The sequence below is a fragment of the Ailuropoda melanoleuca genome, chromosome 16, assembly GCF_002007445.2.
Source record: "Ailuropoda melanoleuca isolate Jingjing chromosome 16, ASM200744v2, whole genome shotgun sequence".
Classification (NCBI taxonomy): domain Eukaryota; kingdom Metazoa; phylum Chordata; class Mammalia; order Carnivora; family Ursidae; genus Ailuropoda; species Ailuropoda melanoleuca.
In genome coordinates this window covers 90824410-90839893 of record NC_048233.1, presented here as the reverse complement: position 1 = coordinate 90839893, position 15484 = coordinate 90824410, and the positions used below count along the sequence as shown (strand labels likewise).

The 15484-nt window shown below is 58.6% G+C and overlaps 2 protein-coding genes across 3 annotated transcripts in view; one reads left to right on the top strand and one right to left on the bottom strand.

The window, feature by feature from the left end:
- LOC105235286 (transcobalamin-1-like) overlaps window positions 1-6544 on the bottom strand; it is a 15101-nt gene extending 8557 nt beyond the window's left edge. The window contains exon 1 of the mRNA XM_034644862.1: window positions 6316-6544. Coding sequence (XP_034500753.1) covers window positions 6316-6544 — 229 coding nt within the window. The remainder of the gene's footprint in view (window positions 1-6315) is intronic.
- TALDO1 (transaldolase 1) lies at window positions 6481-15037 on the top strand. Of its 2 annotated transcripts, none has more exons than XM_002930958.4 (8): window positions 6481-6639; window positions 9832-9955; window positions 11113-11220; window positions 11437-11568; window positions 13739-13914; window positions 14064-14261; window positions 14455-14600; window positions 14843-15037. In XM_002930958.4, exons 1-8 carry the CDS (start codon window positions 6543-6545, stop codon window positions 14873-14875), a joined length of 1014 nt encoding a protein of 337 aa, XP_002931004.1. In that variant the 5' UTR covers window positions 6481-6542; the 3' UTR covers window positions 14876-15037. The 2 variants fall into 2 exon arrangements, with proteins under 2 accessions (XP_002931004.1, XP_034502374.1); XM_034646483.1 differs by having other exon boundaries at window positions 14049-14261.
- The last annotated feature ends 447 nt before the right edge of the window (window positions 15038-15484 follow it).

Sequence of the window (15484 nt, the reverse complement as noted above, 5' to 3'; positions counted from 1 at the left end):
CCCCACCCCCAGGCCCTCCCAGCCTCACCAGCTCATCCCCGTCCCGTCCTCCCCCAGCTCAGCCCCCTTCCCCACCGCAGTGGCCTTGCTATCTCCTCACGTTGCCCTGGCCAAGCTCCATCTCAGTTAAGTCTACCCTCCACCCTTTGCGCACCCGCCCAGAGGAACTGGAGGGACAGGCAGCCGCACCGGGTGAGCTCCGTGGCCTCCCAACCCCCTCCCCCATCGTCCCCCACTGCCCTCTCAGTCCCCGAGGCAGTGAAGTGGTCAGTACAGCCTCCCCATGTGCCACCAGCAGTCTGCCCATCTGCCCCCTCTGTGCCCAGGTCTGTGGCCTGTCACCCCTGCCATCCTGCCTGGTGACAAAGGCCACCCCGCATGAGTGCCCTGGATCCTAGCCCTCGTCCACCCAGGGACCAGGCTGTGCAGGCCCTTCCCCTCTCCTGCCACCAGCCACAAATGAGCTCGTTTCTCCCCGGGCCACCAGCTCCCTTCACTGTAAAATCCCCCAAAGCACTGAGTGTGCACTGACTCCCCGCCTCCTCCCTCCTCTCCTCCACCCTGCACTGGGCTGGTAGGAGGCCCTGGAGTTTCTCCTCCCCACCCTGAGAGTGTCTGGCTCTCCCTGACATTGGGGAGCTCCTCCCACACCCCCGTGCCTCTCCAGGCTAACCCCAGACCTGAGCTCCAGACCTCTCAACCCCTGCTGCTCGGCTCTGGGCACCAAGGTACCCTAAGCCAGAGGGTCCCCTGCCCCCCCGCCCCCAGTCAGCAGATCAAACACTGCCTTTGCCTCTCAGCCATCTTGTGGTCACTGTCCCTGCCGGCCCTCACCACCTGCAGCTCCCACCCTTGCTCCCTCCGTCCCACACAGCACAAGGCCCACAGAGACCCTTTAAACCGTAAGTCCTATCGCATCCCTCCCCCCACCCCCGTGTCCAAGTCCTCCCACCTCCACCTGGACTGAAGTCCCCGTGGAGGGCTGGATGGTCTGCAGTGCCCTGCTTGGCTCTCCTCCAGACCCAGGAGCCTTTGCTCAAAGGCCAGCTTCTCAGCGAGGCCTCCCTGATGTCCACCCCCGCTCTTCACAGGCCGGTGACCTCTGCCCCACCCCCGGGTGGGCCCCACGTGGCCCATCTCCTGTTCCTTCCCAGCACCCAGGAGGAGCTCAGCTTGTGTTGAAAGAGGGGATCTGGGGACACTGTGCATGAGGTGCTGAGTCGCGCACCCAGAGCTCTGTTCTGCAACCACCGTGGGCAGCCCGCCCACTCCTCCTGGTATTTGGCCATTCATCTTGTTTCCTGCCTCTCTCTTCGCCTTCCCGTGCCCAGCCTGGTTCCTCGTGGATGGTTCTGCAGGCCTGGCCGGGCCATAGCACGGTCCTGGTCTGGCTGGAGCAGGAGTCCAGCCCCTCCTAGGAATGCCAGGCTGTATGGACGCTGTCATCGGCCAATTCCGAGGACTGCAGTGAGGCTGGACCTCTCCAGGGCAGCCGCTTGCTCACCGTCCCAGCCCGACCTGTCCCCAGGGCTCATCGTACAGGCATGTGGGTGGAGGTGCCCCCAAGGTTTCTGGGCGTATCCTGCAGCCCGTGCAAGAGGGCCCTGGGTGTCATCCTTGTCTTCCACTGCCTGGGCCTCCTGGGTCAGGGCTTAGGGGTGTCCTGGGAAGCAGCTGAGCAGGACAGGCTGAAGCACAGATGCCGGGCCCCTGGCGCCCACCCCAGCCCACTTGGATGGGGTCAGAGCTGGCCAGCAGGCGTCCAGCTCTTCCTCCCTCCTCACCCTCTCCTTCTGTAACCCCGAGGCTTTGGCTTCACCCCTCACCTCTTCCCCTCAAACTTCCATTTCAAACACTGGCCCCTCAGAGCTCTGTCCCGGCTGCATTAGAGCGCCCACGTGGCGGTACAGTGACTCATGGGCGCTTGTGGGTCTTGGGGTCCTCGCTCCCCTGAGGCGCACAGATGCCCGGGATCGTGGAGCTGGCGGCCGGCGAGCTGACACGCCTTCATCAACTCTGTGATGCCACCTCCCTGCTCTTGGCCTCCTGGTGGGGACACTGTTGACTTTTCTGGGGCAGGGACTGTGCTGGTCCGGGCCCAGAATTACCCACCTCTCTGGGAAGCTGTGTGGCCCACAGAGCGGCCCAAGCCCATTATCTGTGTGAAGCGAGGCCTGAGGTACCCCGGGAGAGCACCCCATGACAACTGCAACTGCAAAGTGGGGTAACCACATTGAGCATAAGGGAGCTGCATCCTACCTTCTCCCAGTGCGGTGTGTGATAAACACCAGCAGAAGGGCCAGGCCGCGGGGCTTCCAGAAGGCTTTGGGACCGGCACAGCCCCTTCTAAGCACGACTGGAAGGAAATGATCCCGGTGTTCCCTGAGTCAGAGCACACGTCAGGTGCGAAGTCCACGGACACCACCCTCTCCTGCCCGGGCGGCCAGGAAACTTCTTTTCTTCCCCTTCCTCCTCCCCCTCCCCCTCCTCCTCCTTCTTTTTGAGATTTTATTTATTTATTTATTCTAAATATTTATTTATTTATTTATTTGGGAGAGACAGCGTGTACATGTGCAAGGGGGTGGTGGGGGGGGGAGAGAGAGAATCGCAAGCAGACTCCCCACTGATCATGGAGCCCAAGGCAGGGTTCGATCCCTCAACCCCGAGATCATGGCCTGAGCGGGAATCAAGAGTAGGACACTTAACTGACTGAGCCACCCAGGCGCCCTTATTTATTTATTTGACAGAGACAGAGAGAGAAGCCCCCTCGAGCGGGGGGAGAAGCAAAGGGAGAGGGAAAGAACCCTCCAGCTGACTCCCCGCTGACCGGAGAACTCAACACAGGCTCCACCCCAGGGTCCTGGGATCCCAGTCTGGGCCGAAATCAAGAGCCGGAGGCTTAACCGACTGAGCCACGCAGGGACTTCTGAGGGTGACTGAGGGCTAGGCCCGTCCAGACGCCCCCCTCCCTCGCTGACCCAGTGCCTCTTCTCTGCATCTGTAATAACGGGTCCCTGGGAGCGCCTGCCTCGGGAGCTGCAGGGGCTGGGCACACACACCCATCATCTGTTCTCACCCTGCAGTGGTCTCACACGTGCCGAGGACCTTGCTGGCCTTGGTCAAGGGAGGGCGAGTGCCAGCACACAGTCAGCCAGAGCAGGGGCTCTGCAGGCAAACAAGCCAGTCCTTCCCCTGGAGCCTCAGATTTCCTTCCCCTCCCTGACCTTCTGCTTCCCTGGTCACACCGTGGGGGAAAGAGCGGAGACAGGCAAGGGGCAGCAACCACACTCCAGATGCTTGGGCAGCCCCTGCAAGCCCTGTCCTGTGGGTCTGGCCCCGCACCCCTGGCAGCACCGCCTCCAGGCCGCACAGGTCTTTCTGCCTCTGCGAGACTGTCCACCTACAGCCTCATATTCAGAACGAGCAGGGGCTGCCAAACACGTGTTTGTTCAAACGGCTTATATTTTGTTTTGCTTGAATTGCCTTTTTTTTTCTTAATTTACGCACAGAGAAACGCACATTTGGAAGCGTTTTGACAAATGTCTCTATGAAGGGACCACTGCCCCTGAAAGATACAGACCGTGCGGAGCACCAGATCACCTCGGCTTGTCGAAGGCCAGGCTGCAGGGCTGCCCCGGCCAGGGTCTGGGCACAGCATCCACTCAGACAGAACAGATGTTCCGAAAGTTCCAGGGAGTTCCTGAGCTGCTCACTCGATCACACCCTGAAACCTCCGATGGAGAACATTTCCATCACCCCAGAAAGCTCCCTTGTGCCCCCTCTGGGTCAGTTCCACCGTCCCTCGGAGCCAGTGTGTCAGCCTGTCCTTGAACGTCACACGGTGGGATCCTGGTGTGTACTGGTCGGTGTGTGGCTTCTCTCGGCAGCGGCAGCGCAGCCTGTGTGAGGCTTAACCGTGACTGGCCCCTCCCCTCCCCTCCTCCTCTTCCCTTCCCTTGTGGGGAACAGGTCCAATGGCCGGAGCCACCAGTTTACCCACTTCTGCCGAGGCCCGTTTGGCTTGTTTCCATTTCGGAGCTGGAATAAAGCTGCTGTGAAGATCTGTGTGCAAATCTGTGCGTGGACGTGTTTTTGTCTGAGGCACGGAGGGCTGGTTCGCACGGTAGTCTGCACTGAGCTTCGTAAGAAACCACATAACTACTTGCCAGACAGTGCGTTTGCACCAGTTTGCATTCCCAACAGCACTTGGGATTGCCGGTCTTTTTATTTTTATTTTGTTAAAGATTTTTATTTATGTATTTGGCAGAGAAAGAGAGCAAGAGAGCACAAGCAGGGGGAGCGGCAGGCAGAGGCAGAGGGAGAAGCAGGCTCCCTGCTGAGCAGGGAGCCCCATGTGGGGCTGGATCCCAGGACCCTGGGACCGTGGCCTGAGCCAAAGGCAGACGCTTAATGACTGAGCCACCCAAGTGCCCCTAGATTGCTGGTCTTTTTAAACATTTGCCATTTGAGTAAGAGAAGGGCGAGATCTCATTGTGGGTTTCATTTGCACCTCCCTGATGAATAGTATCTATTTTCTGACATGTATTTCCTATTTTTGTATTTCTGTGATGAGCGGAAGTTTCTCTCAACAAAGATGGACCCAGTAGTGACCCTTGACCTCTACCTCATAACATACACAAACTCAGTCCGAGATTCATCAAAGACTAACATGAAAGCCAAAACTAAAATGTCTCTGAAAGGGGCACCTGGGTGGCACAGCGGTTAAGCGTCTGCCTTCGGCTCAGGGCGTGATCCTGGAGTTATGGGATCGAGCCCCACATCAGGCTCCTCCGCTATGAGCCTGCTTCTTCCTCTCCCACTCCCCCTGCTTGTGTTCCCTCTCTCGCTGGCTGTCTCTATCTCTGTTGAATAAAGAAATTAAAAAATCTTTAAAAAAAAAAAGAAAATGAAAAGGTAAGCCACAGACTTGGAGAAAATGCCCACAATACATACACATCTGACAAAAAAACTTGGTCCAGAGTGTATAAGGAACTAGACACCAATTACAAGACTGATAAGCAACCCATAAAAACCAGCAGTTTTGCTTCTTACAACAGATTTCGTACACAGTGCCTTTGGGACACCTTCTGAACTTAGCGTTCCTTATTTGGGACAGAGTGCCAGAGTCAAAGGCAAGGAGGGAATCCATCCCTGTGGATCTGGATCTGTGCGGGAGAAAATGAAACCACAGGGCCCTAATCTCCAGCTGGCTCCCTCCCAGGCACTGGGCATGTTTATCTGAGTGAAGGCCTGGAGGGCGAGGCTGGGCTGAGGGCAGGGGGTCCCTCCTGGGCGCCTGCAGCCCCACAAGGACTGGGGGCAGGGACTCAAGCCCACTCCAACTCCAGTCCTTGCGCTGCACATGCCCTGTGGGCAGCTGGCGTCCTCGGGATATCATCATCTGCAGTGGCCGAGGGCTGGCCGCTTCCACAGGACATGCTCTGGCCTTGGCCCAGAGTCAGAGTCTGAGGTCTGGAGGCCCATTCTGAGCCTCTGCTCACAGGGCATGTCTTATAACACTTCAAGGGCCTTAACTCGGTGGATTCCCAACAATCCTTACTACAGTTCCCTCTGTATTTTACAGAGCGTGCTGGTGATGGTGACCCAGGAGAGGGTTCTTGACTCACAGAGTCGAAGAATGAAGCTCGCGGACAAAGGAGAGTGAGTAAAGTGATGAGTTTATTAAACCAGGACACAGAAAAAGCTCTCAGGAGTGAGAGGGGTCCCGACAGGGCTGCCGCGGAGGGCTTTTGGGGTTGGTCTTTCCTAGAAAGTTAACCAGGGAACTTGAATCTTTTCGACTTCTCTACTGGCAGCATCATTGATTAAGAACTATTGATAACATCTCTAATGGCTTATTTCTTTTTAAGGTCCGGCTATTTTCTGTTGACCACGGGAGCCTGTCATCACGCACCCAGGGCAGGGTGGTCTGGTGTGTTCCCTTATCTCTGATTTCCTTACACCTCCACCTTTTAGGGATTTCTGTGAGCCTGATGAGGGAGCCCCCTCTCTATCTCTCCTACCTACCCCTCCTGCCCTCTTCTCCATGGGGCGCCCTGACGGGGATCTGAGCACCCCCCCCCCAGGAGGGGGAAGAGGAGGAGCATCACTCCAGGGTCCAATCACTCGGGAGACGCTCCGCTCAGGGGCGCATCGCTCTGGGCAGCGCATTACTGGGGGCGCTCGCTGTCGCATCGCTGAGGGGCCGCGCTGCTCTGGGGGCGCACCTTTCGGGGAGCGCATTCTTTGGGGGGCACCGTTCGGGGCGCATCGCTCCGGGGGGGGCACAGCTGGTGACGAGAAGAGGACACCGACCTAAGGATGCAGGGCTCCGGTGAGAGAGCGCGATCCCCGCAGCTGTCCCCTGGTTGGACGCGTCCCGAAACTGGGCGTGGCTGTGGGCGGGGCCCCGTCTCCGGGGCGGGGCGTCGCCCTGTGGCGGAAGCGCCGTCGGCCCCGCCTTCCCATGCCGCTCTCGGATTGGCTGGCGCGGAGGCGCCCCCGGGGCATTGTGGGCCGCCGCGCTCGGTTTCTGCTTCGCCATGTCGGGCTCCCCGGTGAAGCGGCAGAGGATGGAGAGCGCGCTGGACCAGCTCAAGCAGTTCACCACCGTGGTGGCCGACACGGGCGACTTCCACGGTGAGGCGCGCGGGACCCGAGCTGGGGCGGGCGTTCGTGGACGGGGAGAGCCGGCGGGGCCCGGCGTGGGGGCATCGGGGGGCCCCGGGGGGCGCGGGCCCATGCCCGCAGGTGAGGAGGGAGCGCAGGGGCTGAGGGCTGGGGAAGGAGGCAGGGGCGAGGGCAGGGGGGCTCCCTCCGAGCTGTGGGGAGCCCTGGGGCGGGCCGCTTCGGTCAGGGGGTCACGGGAGGGCTTGCAGAGGCTGTGCGCTGGGGAAGAGATTCGAGGGAGACCCGGAGCGGATTTCGGCCCGGAGCATTGGCTCCACGGTGTGGTTCCGCAGCTGTTGACTACTGAGCAGGAGCGCGAGTTAGTTCTGGGCCCAGAAAGGGCAGAAACGACAGGCCGGCTTTTGCAATGTCCTGTTGCTCATCCTTTCCACCCCTGCCCGGGGGGCAGCCCGGCTGCCCGGCCACAGGCCGGAGCAGCAGGGCTGGGCGGGTCAAACTCAGGGCACGGAGGAAAGCGAAGTTCCAGACAGGGGACGTGTGGGTTTTCCTAGGTTTGAATTGTGTTGGTGGGAGGGAAGTGGTGAAGGATCATCCGGGGGTCCTGGCAGTGCCCAGCCTGAACGGGCCTCTGTCCTGCTCTGCTGTGGACAAACAGGATTTTCAGGAAAACCGTGAGAGGCTGCAGGGAATGAGTGCTGTAGAACTGACTTCCTCTCTTTTCTGCTTTCTCACGGTGCTTGAGAAACAGGCTTCAGTTCCTCTCTGGTAGCCCCAAGGAGGAGGGCTGTTTACCCAGCCGAGCAGAGTGAACACCCACCTCTAGGGGCTTAAATACAAGACCCGGAGACCGATCAGCTTGGGTCGGGCCTGTAGGCTGTCAGACGTACCCACGTGGGCGGGCTCTGGGAGAGCTCCTGCTTCCTCCCGGGCCCTGGTCGCCTGCTCACCCTGCCCTTTCATACAGACCTCTGGGCAGTGACCTAAGTAGGACAGAGTGTGCTGGAAACGTTGGCTGCACCTTTTCTGTGCCTGTTTCCCCTTTTTAACACTTAGAATCATTTTCTGTCTTTGCTTCGGTGACAGAGCCTTGGTCTGTATTGTTTCCTGGCGGCTCTCCTTGGAGAGGGGCCTTGGGGGAGTGCTTGCCCTTTTCCCCCCTTTTCAGAAATACCTAAACCCACGTCCTGACACTTTTTATTTGCAATGAATATTAGCAACTTTGTAAAAATACATTAGTTAATAATGTATAGCCATAAACACGGCATAGTTGTAAATTGAGCATTTGGTTTTATGGTCATTTTATGAACTAAAGGTTCTTACCTTTGGCTGGGGCGGGGGGCGGGGAGGTCATAGGCCACTGTGACACTATAATCAAAGCCGTGGATGTTCTTCCCAGAACAAGGCCCCCCCCCACCCCGAAGATTCACATTCAGTTTAAGGGCCCCTGGACCCTGAAGCCCATCTGTTGACCCAGCTGAGTATTAGTTTTGTTTTTAAGTTTACCAGAAGTCAACCTTGTCGGGGTGCCTGGGTGGCACAGCGGTTAAGCGTCCGCCTTCGGCTCAGGGCGTGATCCCGGCGTTACGGGATCGAGCCCCACATCAGGCTCCTCTGCTATGAGCCTGCTTCTTCCTCTCCCACTCCCCCTGCTTGTGTTCCCTCTCTCGCTGGCTGTCTCTATCTCTGTCAAATAAATAAATAAAATCTTTAAAAAAAAAAAAAAAGAAGTCAACCTTGTCAAGGCCTGATTTTATGTAACAAAAGGCACCATTCAGTACACCCCTCCATGAGTTTTGACACTCCTGCAAAAATACCACTCCAAAACATTTCCTTCCTTCCTTCCTTCCTTCCTTCCTTCCTTCCTTCCTTCCTCCCTCCCTCCCTCCCTTCCTTCCGTCCTTCCTTCGTCTTATAGGCTCCATGCTCAGTGTGGAGCCCAACATGAGGCCTGAACTCCTGACCCTGAGATCAAGACCTGACCTGAAGGGCACTTGGGTGGCTCAGTCGGTTAAGCAGTGGACTCTTGATTGCAGCTCAGGTCATGATCTCAGGGATGTGGCATGAGTCTCACATCAGTCTCCACACTCAGCAGGGAGTCTGCTTGAGAGTCTCCCTCTGCGCCCCCCCCAGTCTAAAATAAATAAATCCTTTTTTTTTTTTAAGATTTATTTATTTGGAGGGGGGGCAGAGGGAGGGAGAATCTCCAGGCAGACTCCCTGCTGAGTGTGGAGCCCCACCCAGGGCTTGATCTCATGACCCTGAGACCATGACCTGAGCCGAAACCAAGAGTTGGACACTTAACCGACTGAGCCCCCGGACGCCCCAAGAGCACTTTCTCTTATTATATTGAAGTATAGACTCACAGGAAGCTGCAGAATTAGCCTGTGGAGTCCCATGAATCCTCTGCCTGCTGTCCCCCAGTGGTGACATTTTCTGTAACCGTGGCGTGACGTTAGCACCAGGAAGTTGGCACCAGCGCGACCTTGTAGAGCGGCTGCAGGCCTGGCTCTGGTCACCAGTTGAAAGCCCGAATGGGGGGTGGGGCTTGGCACTCCCCACAGTGGTTTTACAACATGTATAGATTCCTGTCCCTTGTGCTCCTGACGGCTGCCCCCCTCCCTGTTCTTGGCAGTCGCCAGCCTGTTTTCCATCTCTGTAGTTTTGTCATCAAAGGATACTTTGAAAACACTAATTTGCTAAATGGATTTACTGACCCTGCCAGTGGTCTGGAGCAGATGCGAGTTTGTGAGGGTGAGTGGCTTTGGGCCGTGCCTCTGGTCCTCGAGCCTGCAGGTTAGGCTCCGCGGGTTTCCTGTCATTGCCAGCTTGTTACTAAGACAGAGCTGACGTGGTGAGGGAAGAAGGCCATGCCTGGATGTAGCCGCGTGCCCTCATTGTCACTGCCCAGGGCGCCAGGGTGCCTGCCCACAGTAGTGGGCCGCAGGAAGTGCCTTCCCAGCTGTGCCGGCTGCCTGCCTCGCCCCACGGTGGGAAAGTCAACTCCCACAGGGGCACCTCGGATCTCTGGCCCTAATCTTGGTGGCGGTCGTGTTTGCAGACAGCCTTCTGGGACAGGGAGGGAGATGTGTGTGAAGTGTGGCTGCGCCCTGGCTGGAGAACATGCACGGGGCTTAGAGGGGACTCCGCTGTAGCAGAAAAAGCACTCCACTCACTCTCCTGCTTTCCAAAACTCTTCCCTAGCCATTGAAGAGTACAAGCCCCAGGATGCCACCACCAATCCTTCCCTGATCCTGGCTGCGGCACAGATGCCTGCCTCCCAGGAGCTGGTGGAGGAGGCCATCGCCTACGGCCGGCGGCTTGGCGGGTGAGCTCGGGGAGGGGCACAGTCAGCAGACCGGCCCCCGGGTTTTATCTGCTTAACCACATTTTACTTCTCAGATGTCTCAGACTCAAGGAAAGACAGCTGGGTTTCTTTATGTTTATTTTTATTAACTTTATCAAGTGTTATTTACATGTAGTAAACTGCGGCCAAAGTGTCCAGTTCAATGACTTTTGTTTACAGGAACGTGTACCCCTATAAACACAACCCCAGTTAAGATGCAGCACCCCAAAAGTCCCCTCGTCCCCTTTTGTGGTGAGTGTCCCAGCCCTGGCAGGCACTGGCCTGCTTTCCGTGCTGTCATCTTGCAACAGCTTTGCTGCAGTCGGAGTCACAAAGTGCACAGTCCAGTTTGTTCTGATAAATTTTTTCAGTGGTGCAGCCATCACCACAATCCAGTCTAGAATGTTCCCTGGTGCCCATTCACGGTCTGCCCCTGCCCCTCCCCCGGGCTCTCTTCGCCCTCTCTGCGCCTTTTCCTGATGGCACTCTAAGTCCCCATTGGGGTGATAGTGCACCGCTGGGCGGGTGCCTGCAGGGACCAAGGTGCGGGCTGCGTGCAGGAGCGTGGTGCTTGCCTGTGTCCTGAGTCCACCCTCCGCCATGCAGCCCAGCACAGCCAGCTCCCTTTCCCTTCTCTAGAGCCTTGGTCTTGCTCCTCATTGCTTCGGCAAGGCCATGGTGCTGTTGGCATCGGGTGATCCCCCTTCCAGCCACCCTGTGGGTCCCCCCCATGGTGGGCGGGCTGGAGCTTGTCCCATGTGCCTTGGGCTAGTAAGGACCCCTGGACGGTGGGCCATTTTGGAATACCACGGTGCACTTCACTTGCCTGCCCAGGCAACTTCAAAGAGATTGAAAAAGTTATTTTTGTCAAGTGCCATAAGATGGAGGGATTCAGTTGGGAATGATGCAAAGTTCCGGAGATGGACGGTGGGGAGGGCTGCATGGTGTAAACATACTTGATGCCCCTGAGCTGTGCACCCAGCCATGGTTAAAATGGTGAATTTTATGCTGTGTGTATTTTACCACATTTAAAAAAAAAAAAGGAATTTGCTGTGAAGGAATGAGAGAGTTTGTTTTGTAGAATCTTGTGCACTTAAACCTAAAAGCTTTTGACCTAATTTTTTTCCCTTGAATTTCAGGTCGCAAGAGGAACAGATTAAAAATGCTATCGATAAACTTTTTGTGTTGTTTGGAGTAGAAATATTAAAGAAGATTCCAGGCCGTGTATCCACAGAAGTAGATGCCAGGTAAGGACTCGGGGTCGATGAGTGGCCAGCGCTCCCTGCTTCGCCATTCGTGTTCCGCCTGTGTTTCTGCGTAAAGTCCAAGAAGGAATGTGACTGTGAGATGGGCTTCGAAGCTGCTCCCCACATGGGGGCAGGGCAGACTGCGGGCGCCCACTCGCTCCTCTTTGGGGGGCGTCCAAGGTGTGCTGCTTGTCAAGGGGTCTCTTGTTCACACAGGTTGTCCTTTGACAAGGACGCCATGGTGGCCCGAGCCCGGCGTCTCATCGAACTCTACAAGGAAGCCGGCATCAGCAAGGACCGGATCCTTATAAAACTGTCGTCCACCTGGGAAGGAATTCAGGCTGGAAAGTAAGGATCCCCTGTGAGGAGGGGTCTGTTGGGGGCTCTGCTTCCATTCCAGGGCCGGGGGCTGCGGGCACGTTCGACCCTCTGTCCAGAGAGGGTCAGCATGGGGGGCCGGGTCACCACTGTCCAGACACAAGCAAGGCCTCTGGGAGCTCCCAGTCTCCCGGCCTCCCGTCTGTATGAGTTATGAAAACCAGTTTGTCGCGAAACCAAACGTGTGGAGTGGAAGAGATCGGCGAGTTCCTCCGTGTGTTCTTGCAGAGACCGCGGGCACCTGAGCAGTGGTCAGCGCGGGCATCTCCTCACACCCGCTCGGACCGCATGTCCACTCGGCGCCACGCTTCTCCCTTGTGTTTCTCTGGCTCTCGTCCACTTGTTTCACGTCAGTAGAATCTCGTGACATGTAGCCTTTTGCGTCTGGCTTCCCTCACGTGTTGGCGCGTGGCAGGGCTGCGTCCCCGTTAAGGCTAATGTCCACTGTGTCTACACCACATTTTGTGTGTCGTCCACCTTTCCGTGGACACGTGGTTATTTCCGATTTTGGGGCCATCACGAATATGCTTCTGTGAACATCCGTGCACAGGTTCAGACCCATGTGCTCCCTCCCTGGGCACCTCCGTGGGAGTGGGGCTGCTGCGTCGCACGCCCCCCCCCCCCCCCCCCCCCNTACGTTCCTTTTCCGTTTACTCAGATAGTGTTTATTTTTGTCAGCAGTGATTGGAAGATTGTTCCAAGACTCCTAGAAATTATTACTGACACCAAGTCAGCCGGTCCTGCTCAACACCACCCTTTCCCCAAAGCCCTCCGGCGGCTTGTCACTCCAGCAAGTCTCCTAAGTCCCTGAGCACATAAATCAGGGTAGCACGGCCAAACCGAAAAGAAACTGCCAATAAAACAGAAACTTTGAGGAGGCTGCAAATCCCAGGGTCTCAGGCACCGGTGCCCGCGGTCACTCACGTGGCTAAACTGAGGTCCAGATCAGAGTGGGCGGACGGGTATCTGGGCCGCTCCCGGAGCTGCGGCCACACGATCTCATAAGGCTGCAAATGTCCCCTGCAGCAGGTTCAGCACGTCGGCCTGCGAGCAGGTGGAGGGGGCAAGGGTGGCTGGGGACGCGTCCCTGGTTGGCGGCGGCGCTAAGCGGCCCTCGTGGTCGCAGGAGCTTGCAGCCACGCAGGACAGGCGGTTTGCAGATGAGCTCAAGGCTCTCTGCAGGGATCTGTCACGGCCAGATCCGTCTCGCGGCATCGCGGTGCTAAGGGTGGAATAGATGGTCTCGTCCTGGGTGAATCTCTCCTCCTAGGCCATTTCCCCAGGTCGTCTTCCATCTCACACTTTCAGTAGTTGCCTTCCCGGAGCGCCCCACTGGCTGCTCCGAAAATGCACTGTGTTTCGCCAGCCGGGTCAGACCAGCACAGCTGCGGGGTCTCGTTGAGGCCTGCTGCGGGCACCCGCACCGGGCACTCAGGCTGCCCTGGGAGAGGCTGGCCCCTGCAGGCCAGCCAGGTCTGTGCCAGCACCACCACCGAGTCCTCATTCTCTGCAGCCGTGCTTCTCAAACACCGCCGGTTGGACACAGGGTACAGGCCCCTCTGACACTGTCCCTGGTGGGGGGGGGGTAGAAACAGGGCTAGAGGGGCCTGAGTGCAGGCTCAGCCGTCACAGCCCACCCCCAGCACGTGGCAGTGTGGGCATTGCCCTACCCTCAGGCGTCAACCCCAGGATGTCCCAGTGGATTGTGGAGCAGGCAGGGGGCCCGGGAGGCTGCAGGTTGCGGGTGGGACGGAGGGCAGAACGGCACTGCGGTCAGAGGGGACTCCGCGGTCTCCAGACCTGGCAAGCTCTGTGATGCGGTGGGGGCCCAGGGGCCTAGATGTGCATGCACGCTCTGGGCCGGGGAGACCCACTGTGGCTCTCAGGGCTTCTCTTGCTTTTGTCCTGTTTCGAAATGTGGGTTTGATGGAGAAAATTCCGGTCACCGTAGCCCACCAGGCAGCGAGCCCCCTGGTGAGCGTTGCACCCGTGCCGTGGGGGCGGGGGCGGCCCTGCTACCGTGAGGGACTCGAGCTGCTTCCCAAACGAACGAGCGCTGTCTGGCGGCGCTCACAGGAACGCCTGTGCTGCCTGCGGGACCGGGGCCCCGGCCTCGCTCAGCCCTGGCCTGTCCCCTCAGGGAGCTCGAGGAGCGGCACGGCATCCACTGCAACATGACGCTGCTCTTCTCCTTCGCCCAGGCCGTGGCCTGCGCCGAGGCGGGAGTGACGCTCATCTCCCCCTTTGTGGGCCGCATCCTCGATTGGCATGTGGCCAACACAGACAAGAAATCCTACGAGCCCCTGGAGGACCCAGGTGAGTGATGGGGAGAGGGGCGCGGAGGTGGGCTGGGGGCACAGCTGGGGGGAGGGGACATGGCGACGGCAGCTCTGGGCAGTGCCGTGGGCGGGCACCGCTGTGGGCACCCTAGAGACCACTCGGGAACACAGCGTGTGCCGCCGCAGGAGTGAAGAGCGTCACCAAGATTTACAACTACTACAAGAAGTTTGACTACAAGACCATCGTCATGGGCGCCTCCTTCCGCAACATCGGGGAGATCAAAGCGCTGGCAGGCTGTGACTTCCTCACCATCTCGCCGAAGCTCCTGGGGGAGCTGCTGAAGGACAACAGCAAGCTGACGCCCGTGTTGTCAGCCAAGGCGGGTAAGCCCTCTGGCCCCTGGCTGCATTCATCCTGGTCTCGGAGGGCGTAGGCGATGGGGCTGGCCTGAGGCGGCCCCCGCTCAGAGATGCTGGGCAGCACTGACCCCAAGGGGGCTGGGGCACATGGGGGTGCGGGTGGGGGTGTAGGGGGCTGCAGGTGGCTGTGGGAGGCCCCGGTGCCTGTCCTACCCAGCCCAGGCCAGCAACCTGGAAAAGATTCACCTGGATGAAAAGGCCTTCCGCTGGCTGCACAATGAGGACCAGATGGCCGTGGAGAAGCTCTCCGACGGGATCCGGAAGTTTGCTGCGGACGCTGTGAAGCTCGAGCGGATGCTGGTGGTGAGTGCCCCAGGCTTAGGGGCGGAGCTGGACGGTTCTGGGGGACTTGGGGGTGTTGGCTCCCCTGGCCACCTGAACTCTGCCCTACAGGTTCAGGGCCAGCTGCTGATGGGCGCCCTTATAAGGCCGCCAGGACCCCAGCCTGTGGCAACCTTGGCAGAAAGCCTTCCCCCTTCCTGCGCAGAAGGGGGGTGGGGAGCAAGCGTGCATTTCCTGGCATCTCTCCTCCTCTCCCCTCCTAGGATCGCATGTTCAGCGCAGAGAACGGAAAATAGCGCCGTGCCTGAGCCGGACCACAGATCTGTGCCGTCTGATTTGGGGCTGATTGCATATGCCTTGTGATAAATTTGCATTTTTTACCAATTGGGGCAGGGATGGATCATAGAATCTATGTAAAATTTTGCCTAATCCATTAAAGTCACTTTTCTTGGGCTACATTCCTCTGGCTCCAGCCCCTTTCCCGTCAGCACCAGCGGCCCCAAGCTTTGGCTCCAACCTGGCTCCAGCTGGGGTGACAGAGGCAGTGACAGCCCCTCACCTGGGCCGTGAGCCTCTGCTGGGCAGGGGTCCTCCCTGGGGCACAGGTGCCCGCAGAGGGAGGAGCAGCTCCTGGGTGGCACAGTGGGGCCGCCTCGTGGGGACGGTGCGGCGGCACTGGCTTGGGAGGGCTTGGTGAGCAGCCACTCCCACTCCCATAGGAGCAGCTTGCTCCCCATCTGCACAGCCCCCAGGTATGGAGGATGCTGGGCTGGCCGCCCCAGGGCCGTGCCTGTGGCAACAGGTGTCAGGTACGGGCTTGGTGAGACACTGCCCCGGGGCCGCCAGGGGTCAGCAGGGAGGCCCTGCCAAGCACAGGAGCTGCTGTTCCCCACAGCTCTCTGCAG